Source organism: Euleptes europaea, chromosome 1 (assembly GCF_029931775.1).
Source record: "Euleptes europaea isolate rEulEur1 chromosome 1, rEulEur1.hap1, whole genome shotgun sequence".
NCBI lineage: Eukaryota > Metazoa > Chordata > Lepidosauria > Squamata > Sphaerodactylidae > Euleptes > Euleptes europaea.
This window is the reverse complement of record NC_079312.1, coordinates 174,442,175-174,453,375: the sequence shown is the minus strand read 5'-3', so window position 1 is coordinate 174,453,375 and position 11,201 is coordinate 174,442,175. Positions and strand designations below refer to the sequence as shown.

The window sequence follows — 11,201 nt, the reverse complement described above, 5'->3', positions numbered from 1 at the left end:
AGAGGGTGACAGGAGCAGAGAAACGAGCCCTCGGTCCCTCCTGCATGCGGTGCCGGGGGACGAGACAAAGCAGTGTATGGCGCTACTGCTGACAGGAAGTACGGCGTGTGGAGGGGGCTACCTCAGCTTATCCAAGCGTCAAGTTTTATGTAGATAGGGGAATGGTTTGAGTATTAAAACAGGTAGCTGTTAACTCTGCCTGTTTCAGTGGATACTGTGTCTTCTCTTTACCTGATGGCAGATAAAGCCAGGCTTTCTGCACGTGGGGCGGGAGGGGGGGTATTCCCCAAAACAGCCCTGATGGAATACTTCTTGAAGTCAGCTATTCCTTCATGGGGAGAGGCCATGGCTCAGTGCTATAGCATCTGCTTGGCATGCAGAAGGTCCCAGGTTCAATCCCCAGCATCTCCAGTTAAAGGGACGTTTGCCTGCTTATACTTATTATTTGACAACTCCTCGTCTTTCTAGAGCCTTCTGTTTAACTAGACTGAATGCTAATCCCTCTGTGGTTATGCAGGGCAGGATTTTGAATATACCATATCCAGACAGGACCTGTCCTTGCTCTTCTGGCTCTATCAATTCATTAGCTCATGCCCTCTTGGAATGCCTCTTTTACGAGGAACTTCGATCACATTATATCTCTCCCCTTTTAACATAATAATCTAATGCCTCTGTCTCTGACATAATGCCTTTTTACCTAAGTGACAGGGATCCCAAGGCTACATTGTCAGTGGCAAGATTTGTTTCAGTCCTTATATCCCTCAAACATTAGATATATGCTGCTCAAGATCAATGGATCAAGGAGCTTCTAAGGGATAAAGGAAGGAAGTTAAAGGGACAAGGCAAATAGGTGATGTGAAAGACATCTGAGACCCTGGAAGCCATTGCTGGTCTGAGGAGACGATACTGACTTTGATGAACCAATGGTCTGATTCTGTATAAGGCACCTTCATGTGTTCATAAGCACTAGGGACCAGTTGCTATTGCCAGAAGCTGACCGACCGCAAGGGTGGAGGAAAAGGAGGGAACAGGAATGGGAGGCTGAGATAGAAAACATTTGTATTTAAAAACAGGGCCTAAATACAGGCTTCCTAAAAAGCACAATTTTTATTTTTCACCCATCTTTTTTCCCCTCCCAAAAGGCTTTTATATATATCTATATTTTTTAGTTGTACGTTTGTGTATATGTCAGGATGTGTGTTGTAAAATTGTGTATGTACGACCACTGAGGAAAGCCTGTAAAAGGCCGAAACGCATCTGGTCAGATCTTGGTTATTTTATGTACTAACATCTTGGTCATTTTATGTGCTAACAATTTGGTCATTTTATGTACTATGTGTTGTAAATATTCGTAACTGTGTTTGTGCTTTTCAGGAAGCCTGTACTAAAGGCCCTGTGTTTTTAAATACAAATGTCCACAATATATAATAAAAATAGATGTATTGGTTGTTTTATTAGATAGTGTTTAACTCAACCCCTTTGGTTTCCCCTGAATTTTAAGTTGAGTTTATTTGTTCCCCTTTTTTTCAGTTCAGATAGAAAATGGCAATTTTGCCCCCTTCCAGTGTTTCTTCAAAGAGAAACGAATGAGGGTGGGCGAATATTCCATCAAAGCCGAACTGGCTGCTCACCTACTCGCCATCCTTTTCACACTTACAAACCACTTTTAAATCCAATGGGGCCCGTGAGACAGACAATAACATATCTATCTCATCCTGTGCCCTAGAATTTCTCCACCTATTGGCTAACAACAGCTTGCCAGTGCGAGCCGCCTTGGCCAACACGTTGTGCTGGTTTGGAGCTGCGAGCGAGGGAAGATCTGTGTTATAGTCTAGCTAGATGCCAAAGAGGGTATCGAACACGCTCGGCTGCTCAGGCCCTTAAAAGAAGCATGAGATAGTTTGAACGGTGCTAAAGAACGAGAACACTGGGGAAGTCTAGTATACAGCGGGGGGTGTAGCAAGAGAAGCCTAACCACAGACCTGGCTGTCAGATGACCCTCGAACAAATCTGACCCCCGAAAAAGCTAAGCTCAACTCGGGGGGCTTCCAACCACAGGGCTAAGCGTTTCTTTAGAGCAAGACCCCTTGTCCATCTCTCCTGTCCTCTCCCATAAGTGGGTAAGAGCTGATGAACACATGAAGCTGCCTTCTACTGAATCAGACCCTTGGTCCATCAAAGTCAGTATTGTCTACTCAGACCGGCAGCGGCTCTCCAAAGTCTCAGGCAGAGAAAAGTCTTTCACATCACCTACCTGCGTAGTCCCTTTAACTGAAGATGGTGGGGATTGAACCTGGGACCCTCTGTATGCCAAGCAGATGCTCTACCACTGAGCTACAGTCCTCTCCCCAAATCTTTGAAATTCCCATACCGAGAGTCGAACTCAGGAAACCAGGAATCCTGCTAGACCATACAGGAACCGATATGTAACATGAACCTACCCCCCTCCCAATAAAGAGGGTGTTCAGCTCCATTTCCACAAGAGGGCCATATGAAAAGGGAAGTGGGGGCAGGGAGAAGAGCACACACAACCTTTAAATGAAGTGGTTTTATGTACAGGTTTTTTGCCACATGCCAAAAATATTTTCTTCAAAAAAAAAGGGGGAGGGGGGACTCACTAAGAAGAAAGAGCCCCACAAGTCCAGTGACGGAAACTCCTTTCCAAAATCCTTAAGAAAATACACTTTGCGCTCCCGCGGTCGGCAAGGGCTGCGTGTGGGGCCGAGGCTGCCTCCGTCCGTGCCCTGCCCCGCTCTGCATGCCGAAATTTATTTACAAAACCAGTGTGATCCCTGAGCACGGAAAGCAGCAGCAGTCATGACACAGACCCCCTAAAAAGGGGACGAACTCCCGCCAACTCTTCCGGGGGCAGGGGAGGCCTAAGCAGAAAGGCTGCGACACTCCCCCCGACCGAGGTGGGAGGAGGGGGGGGGGCGCTGTCATGACCTTCTCTCCCTCAGACAGGTGGGGGGCAGGAACAACCCAGAGGCCGCAGATGCTGAACGCGGCCCGGTTCTCTTCCACCCCTCCCCCTCCAAATAGGCTTTGACAAGAAAATTCTGCAGCGGCACAAAAATTCTGCAGGGGCATGAAAATTCTGCAGGGGGGGATTCCCACCAAGCGGCTAACCGGCGTCGCCCTCGCTCGAAAACCAGGATACCGCGACTGAAAGACAGCCCGAAAAACCCATGCAAGTCCAGCGGTAGGAGGGCTACAGAAATTATTGCTCTACTTTTTTTGGGGGGAGGGGGAAGCCGAAGGAGGCACTTGGTAAGTAGGGGGCGGGGAGAGGAGGGCACAAGATGGCCTCTATCCCGCCCCTTGCGGCAACCGGGCTAGGGGCTCAGTGTGTCAAACTGGCTGCGGAGCACAGTAGAGGAAAGGAGAGAGAATACCTTTTTATATATATATAAAAAAAAACTTCCCAAGCAAAACGAGAGCCTGGTATGGCTGACCACAGGGAAAGCAGCCCTGGGTCCCGAAGCAGCAGAAGGAGGGCAGTCAACTCCGATGCTAAAAGAGCAAGTGAGGAGCCGGTATTGTTGGGGGTTTTTTGGGGGGAGGTCAGGTAGCACACCCAAGGAGCTCGCGGGAATGATCCACATGACGGTTCCCCCCTCAGTCTGGAAGCTCTAGCCCTGAGAACAGCTCCGTGCTTTTGAGACGGAGGAACCGGAACCCCACCCTGCCGCCCTTTATCTTACAAAATGCTGGTGCAACACGTTGGCCCAAAAAGGGACTGGGAGGGACAAAGCTCTCTCACCCCCACTTCAGAGCAAGGGAAACTATGTGCAACGCACAGGGGAACAGCAGAGTGCGAGTTCTCCTCCGGCCCTGCCCCAACCCTGTTCCAAGGCCTGAGAAAGATTAGCTGCTGCCCCTGGAGAGAATCCAGCCGCCAGCGTCGAGTCTGAGGAAAGGACGCTTTCCCCCCGGCGTCTCCTGGTTGCGACAAAGAGGAAGCGGGGAGCCCTGGGCGAGGGTCAGTCCACGTCCATGAAGTCTCGGCTCAGGGGCTGGCCGGGAAGGGGATCACAGCACGCCTCATACTCCTCCTGCTCTCCGGCGCTGGGGCTGCTCGTGGCCGCGGGACGGGGAGACGGGTGGCGGATTTTGTCCTGACGTTGGTAGAAAAGGACGTAGGCAGCTTTGGACTGTGGCGGGAGAAAAGGAGAGGGGGGGTGAGGGTCGGCAGGCGAAAGCTTAAGGGCTACACTGGAGAAACTTAAGAAAGGGACCCCAAGCAGATGAAACGGGGAGGATTGATGCAGGGTGAGGGTAGTTCCCAGTCATAAGAAGAAGGGTTGGTTTTTATATGCTGACTTTCTCCACCATTTAAGGAAGAATCAAACCAGCTTACAATCCCTTCCCCACAACAGACACCCCGTGAGGTAGGTGGGCCGAGAGAGCTCGAAGAGAGCTGTGACTAGCCCAAGGCCACTCAGCAGGCTTCATGTGTAGCAGTGGGGAAACACAAGGACAGTGAGTAGGGGGTTCAGACCCCCCCATTCTGCTCACTGACCATCCTTGGCAAACTCTCTCTATGGATTCGAGGGTAACGGCCCTTTTATTATGTATATACCCCTTGTACTAGTTCCTCAGCTCATCCTGTCAAGTAATTCGGTTGAGAACTGGAGTTGTAGAGAAACAGACCAGGGGGTCTCCCTGCAAAGTTCCATAAGATCTGTTCACGGGGTCTTCAAAGAAGGGAAAAGGAGTGGGAGGTGGCGCTACTACCTACGGAGGAATAAGGCCTGGTTTCCCTTCAGATGCGCAGACCCAAAAGGCAGACTCGAGCCTTTTTGTTAGTGGCAGGCCACAGTGTTTAGCACTGTAGTGGGTAAAAAGAGGGTAGGGTGGTGATGACACCCTTGAATTGGGTCAGCAAGTGCCAAGAAGGCATGGCGCTTCAGACGCCAACGTCTCGCTCACCTCGATCTGAGCCTTGGAAACCACAGAGACGTTGCTGTCATCGAAGTAGAACCACGTCCCGCTGTCTTTGTTCCGGGCGAACGTTGTGTCTGGAAGGCAGAAAAGGCCAGATGGGGTCAGGCGCAGCACCGCCTCGACACTCCTCCAACATACGTCAAGGGAAAGGACGCCCATCTTACTACCCAGATAATTTGCGTAGCACTGTGTCGATGCTGCCATCTTTAGACTCCTAGGCCTAATTATTTGCGGACTAGAAACAGGTGTCGCTGGAAAAGACAATCATGCTAGGAAAAGTTGAGGGCAGCAGGAAAAGAGGAGGACCCAACAAGAGATGGATTGGCTCTATAAAGGAAGCCACGGCCCTCAGTTTGCAAGACCTGCACAAGGTTGTCAAAGATGGGACATTTTGGAGGACATTGATTCATAGGGTCGCCATGAGTCGGTAGCGACTTGAAGGCATTTAACACACATAACACAAAAACAGGTGTGCCATGGGCGAGAAGAGGTATGAGAGAATCCCCACCCAATAATGTGCTTGTGAGTCAGACTGTTCAAGCTGCTACCCCCCGCCCCCCAAAAATAGGCAACCCCTCTTTTGGGGGGGGGGGGATCCTGCCTCATTTTGAAGAGGAAAGAACTGCACAAGGCAAGTATCTGTGCAAATGGATCGCAGTGACAAATGCCTCAGTCATAAGTTATGATACCCTGCATGGTGGAGGAGGGAAGATATATATGCAGTTCCTCGGCTACAACACATGCCATAGAAACACATAGCTGGAAGGGACCTCCAAGGATCATCTAGCCCAGCCCTCTGCACAATGCAGGAAATTCACAGCTCCCTCCCTTCCCCCTCGCTCCATAAGTGACCCCTGCTCTATGCACAGAGGGAGACAAAAAAAAAACCTCCAAGATCCCTGGGCCAACCTGGCCTCAAGGAAAATTACTTCCTGACCCCAAAGTGGCGATCGACATGAAAGGTAAAGGTAGCCCCCTGTGCAAGCACCAGGACATTACCGACCCATGGGGTGACGTCACATCCCAAGGTTTACTAGGCAGACTATGTTTACGGGGTGATTTGCCAATGCCTCCCCCAGTCGTCTACCCTTTACCCCCAGCAAGCTGGGTACTCATTTTACCGACCTTGGAAGGATGGAAGGCTGAGCCAACCTTGAGCCGGCTACCTGAAAACGACTTCCGCTGGGATCGAACTCCGGTCGTGTGCAGAGCTTCTGACTGCAGTACTGCAGCTTACCCCTCTGCGCCATGATCGGCATTACCCTGGGAGTATATGAAAGGGCCACGAGAGCCGAGCGCCGGCTCGCCCTTTCCTGCCATCCCCTCTTACAATCGGCCTAAATTCACAGTGAGTCTTAGAATCAGCCTTGCTGTCAGATGGCCATCTAGCCTCTGCTTAAAAACCTCCAAAGGAGGAGAGCCTGCCAACTCCCGAGGAAGCCCAAGTAGGTATCAACCAGGTCACTGTTCCCACCCTTAACGGCAACAGAAGAGACAGAGAATGAGACTGCCGATAGTTTGGGGAGGTCTTCCAGTAACTGGACTTTCTGATCTCTTTGAACACATGAAGCTGCCTTCTACTGAATCAGACCATCGGTCCATCAAAGTCAGTATTGTCTACTCAGACCAGCAGCAGCTCTCTGGGGTCTCAGGTAGAGGTCTTTCACATCATCTACTTGCCTAGTCCCTTTAATTGGAGATGCCGGGGATTGAACCTGGGACCTTCTGCATGCCAAGCAGATGCTCTAGCACTGAGCCCTTTCTTTCTCCGGGGACCCCAGTTCCAGCCTCCATCTCTCCCGCCCCCCAAGCACGAATCCATCGCTTTATGTCTGAAATGCTGTCACGACTACTTCAGTGCAGAGAAGAATACCACGGTTGTTCTGTGTCGAATCCCCGGGCAAAAGCAATGCCCATCATCCCACAAAAAGAGCACAAAAGGTGCTGCCTTTCAAAAGGAAATTTAACCCCCTAGATAATAAAATATAAAAATAGCTATGCAGTACTCTGGAGCCGCTGCATGGTCTCTTGAGAGACAAAGCTGGAAGCAGCTGCTGGATTGTCTCCCCACCCCCCAAAAAAAGCTTCAAAACCAAGCTACTGCCGGTCAAGAGCAAACCCTACAGCAACTGTGTTGAGCGGTGGCAAACTGCCAGTATAAGACACACACACACCAATTCCATAACCCCTTTTTCCTCTTTCTGCTACTGCCTCGTTCTGCTGTCTGAACTTCAGCACTGCCCAGGAGGATTCACTATTGAAGCTGAAGACAGATATTGTATCTCTTCCACCTCCCTGCCACCTGTCTGGGCCCTCTCACCCTCCCAACAACCCCCCCCCCAGTACTTACAATGCCCGTCTCGGAGGCCGCCGTAGTGGTTGGACACAGCGATAAGGTCATACTTGTACACCGTGTGGTCCGTTTCTTTCCGTGGCTTTATGATGAAGTCAGAGAAATCGAGGTCCCTACAAGACAAAAGATTTTGATACTGAAGCTTTCCTCTAGAAAACTTCCTTCCTAGGAGTGACAGGGTGTTCCCGGAAACATACTAGACAGACGTTGGCCAAGGTTCTTGCGGTGGAGATCACTATGTGCCTATGAGAGCCAGCGTGGTGTAGTGATTATAAGCTTCATGTGGAGGAGTGGGAAAACCAACCCGGTTCTCCAGATCAGAGTCCACCACTCCAAACCACCGCTCTTAACCACTACATCATGCTGAGCCACAAGAGCCTAGCCCTGACTCATCCCTACCTGCCCTCCTTCTCACGATCTGCCTAAATGCATGAACCGTGTTGGGTTTAAAGAAATAACATCGCAACCAGATTCATCCGACTAGCAGAGGGGCACCGATGCAGGTGAAGCCAGACATCCAGGCAGCTTTTCCAATGAGATTCCCCTATCCAGCTTACTTACCCTTAGCAGCTCACAGTTATTTACTAGGGATGCCAACTCCTGCTTGGGAACTTCCTGGAGATTGGGGGGCGGAGCCTGGGGAGGGCAGGGACCTCAGCCAGTTATACAACCCACCCTCCAAAGCAGCCGGGGACTAATCTCTGTAATCTGGGGATCAACTGTAAGCTGGCTCCCCCATTCCCAGCTGAACGTTGCCCAACTGTGCATCAGGGACACGAGCCTCCAGCAATGTTTGCCACATGTTATCTCCCCACCAACCCCAACCCCCGACTCCTGGGCCGCAAGGGGGGGCCTGGCTCCAAACCCTCACCGGATCGGGAATTCCACAAGGGTGTCGAGCTTCTCCCGGGAGAACTTGGTGTAGGAGAAGCGCTTGAGGTGAATGATCAGGGTCTCCGGCAGTGACCACAAGTCCAGCTTCTTGGTGGCCAGCTGGTGCTTTTTGCAGGTGGGGCAGTACCTGGGGGGGGGGGAGAACCAAAACAAAGTTACAGGGGGCACAGGCTCTCAGGCTCTCCCTCCTGCCAAGAAAGGTAGCACTGAGCCACTCTGAGAGCTAGATTCGAGTCCAGTAGCACCTGAAAGGTAAAGGTAGTCCCCTGTGCAAGCGCCGGGTCATTCCTGACCCATGGGGTGACATCACATCGTGATGTTTACCAGGTAGACTAGGTTTACAGGGTGTAAATAAATAAATTTTATTTGCGGCTAATATGCCAGATAAAACAGAAACTGACCATACAGAGTAGATGTTTACAATCAAGGCCAACAAAATTAGGTATCACCCAGCTTTACACTTCCACAGATTAGGGAACATTGAGGCGATGTAGCTTCATTGCTATGGGACAATATTTTGCAACCTGGGTGGTGATTGGTGAGCTGTTTCCCAGCAGAAACCTTTTGGCCCATTCACGCTCATCACCAGAGCCCATTTCCCTAATCAGAGGGTCAATAGTATTGAAGTGGGCTGACTTGTAGAGGGGACATCTAAAAAATACATGCTCGATGGTTTCCAGCTCCCCTGTGTTACACGGGCAAAGTCTCTCCACCCTGGGATCTTCTTAAATCTCCCTTCTAATATGGTAGATGGTAGGGCTGCACATCCTGCCTGTGTATAGGCCCTCCTATGTGTGTTCCTTTCCAGGGAGTATAAATATGCAGCTGGTGCTAGAATATACCTGGAATGTTGAGGTGCTATAAATGCAGGGGATCTCTTGTTTACAGGGCGGTTTGCCGTTGCCTTCCCCAGTCATCTTCCCTTTACCCCCAGCAAGCTGGGTGCTCATTTGACCGACCTTGGACGGATGGAAGGCCGAGCCAACCTTGAGCCGGCTATCCGGAACCGACTTCCGTCAGGTTCGAACTCAGGTCGTGAGCAGAGCTTTTGACTGCAGTACTGCAGCTTACCCCCCTGCGCCACGGGGCTCTTAGTAGTAGCACCATAGAGACTAACACAATTTTCAGGGTCTAAATGTTTGAGAGTCTAAGCAACCTTCGTATCTGACGAAGGGAGATTTGACTCTCGAAAGCTTATACTCGAAAACCTTCTTGGTCTCTAAGGTGCTACTGGGCTCGAATCTATCTTGTCTATTGCCGACCAACAGGGCTGCCCTTCTGAAACTGAGCCACTCTTAAGACTCTCCAAGGAGGAGTTCTGAGCCAGACACTGGGGGGGGGGGGGAGAACAGTCTCCCAATGAGGGTGCTGAAATTCTGCATCAATGCATATTGGTTTTTTAAAAGTGGAAACACTGATTTGCTGGTCAACGTACCCTACCGTACCCAGCTCCCCCACACACACAAACCCGACTGCTCTCACCAAGGGTTCTCCTCCTCCAGCGTCTCCACGGTGGTGAAGAGCTCGATGCACTCCTGCAGTCTGACGGGGTTCTTTTTCAGCGTGTAGCCCATGCAGTCGTGTTTGACGTAGCCCTGTGGAAGACGAGCACGGCCGGAGGGGTGGGCTGCAGGACTCCCACCCCAAGGCGGGACAGAGAAGGGGGGCGGGGGGGACGGGGTGAGAGAAGGGGCATCGCACGCACTCACCTCGGCCTCCGCCTCGTTGTAGTAACGCTTCTTCATGTCCGAGTCCCAGTCCATAGCGACGTACGGTTGGGCTGAGCAAGGGAGAGAAGTCGGAATGAGGGAGAAAGCAAACCTGAGTGGGCAGTGGGGTGTGTGTGTGTGTGTAGTCAGCTGACTGGGGACAGATGGTTGTCGAGAAGATACATATTTCCTGCTGGATCCCCTTTCCCCAACATGTGTTTTCAGGAGCTACGAGTAATCGTGTACCCCTAGGGCTGCAAGAGAAAAATGTCCTGCCCTTTTAATAGAGGTGTAATGTGTAGGAAAAGGTAGTGGAAGCTTTTTGTGGCATGGGACTCTCTCCCCAGGGAAATCCGTCTGTCCCCTTCTGTTGCCACCTTCTACCAGCAGGGGAAGACCCGCCTAGCTTCGTTTGGCACTCCCTCGGTGATCCCTCCTTCCTGAGGAATGTTTTAATTGCTCTTTTTAACATAAGAACATAAGAAAAGCCATGCTGGATCAGACCAAGGCCCATCAAGTCCAGCAGTCTGTTCACACAGTGGACAACCAGGACGCCCACAAACAAGACAACTGCAGCAGAAGCATCCTGCCTGTGTTCCACAGCACCTAATATAATAGGCATGCTCCTCTGATCCTGGAGAGAATAGGTATGACTAGTATCCATTTTAACTAGTAGCCATGAATAGCCCCGTCCTCCATGAACATGTCCACTCCCCTCTTCAAGCCTTCCAAGTTGACAGCCATCACTACATCCTGGGGCAGGGAGTTCCACAATTTAACTATGCGTTGTGTGAAGAAATACTTCCTTTTATCAGTTTTGAATCTCTCACCCTCCAGCTTCAACAGACGACCCTGCATTCTAGTATTATGAGGGAGAAAAGCTCCTCCCTGTCCACTCTCTCCAAACCATGCATAATTTTATAGACCTCTATCATGTCTCCCCTTAGCTGCCTTCTTTCCAAGTTAAACAGCCCTAAGCATTTTAATCGCTCCTCATAGGGCCGTTGCTCCAATCCCCTGATCATTTTGGTTGCTCTTTTCTGCACCTTTTCAAGCTCTGCAATATCCTTTTTTAGGTGCGGTGACTAGAACTGTAAACAGTATTCCAAGTGTGGTCTTACCATAGATTTGTACAAGGGCAGTATGATATAAGCAGTTTTATTCGCTATTCCACGTCTAATTATGGCCAGCATGGGATTTGCCTTTTTTTACAGCGGCCGCACACTGGGTTGACATCTTCATCGAGTGATCCACTAACACCCCAAAATCCCTCTCTTTAGCTTTTAAGGGTTTGCGTG

General features: G+C 50.6%; 1 protein-coding gene across 1 annotated transcript in view; it reads right to left on the bottom strand.

Annotated features, from left to right (window-relative positions):
* Positions 1 to 3,983: 3,983 nt before the first annotated feature.
* USP11 (ubiquitin specific peptidase 11) overlaps positions 3,984 to 11,201 on the bottom strand; it is a 31,555-nt gene continuing 24,337 nt past the window's right edge. Inside the window, exons 16-21 of the mRNA XM_056849923.1 lie at positions 9,904 to 9,974; positions 9,677 to 9,789; positions 8,172 to 8,321; positions 7,298 to 7,413; positions 4,933 to 5,021; positions 3,984 to 4,154 (exon numbers count right to left, since the gene is read on the bottom strand). Of these exons, the coding sequence (XP_056705901.1) occupies positions 3,984 to 4,154; positions 4,933 to 5,021; positions 7,298 to 7,413; positions 8,172 to 8,321; positions 9,677 to 9,789; positions 9,904 to 9,974 (710 nt within the window). The remainder of the gene's footprint in view (positions 4,155 to 4,932; positions 5,022 to 7,297; positions 7,414 to 8,171; positions 8,322 to 9,676; positions 9,790 to 9,903; positions 9,975 to 11,201) is intronic.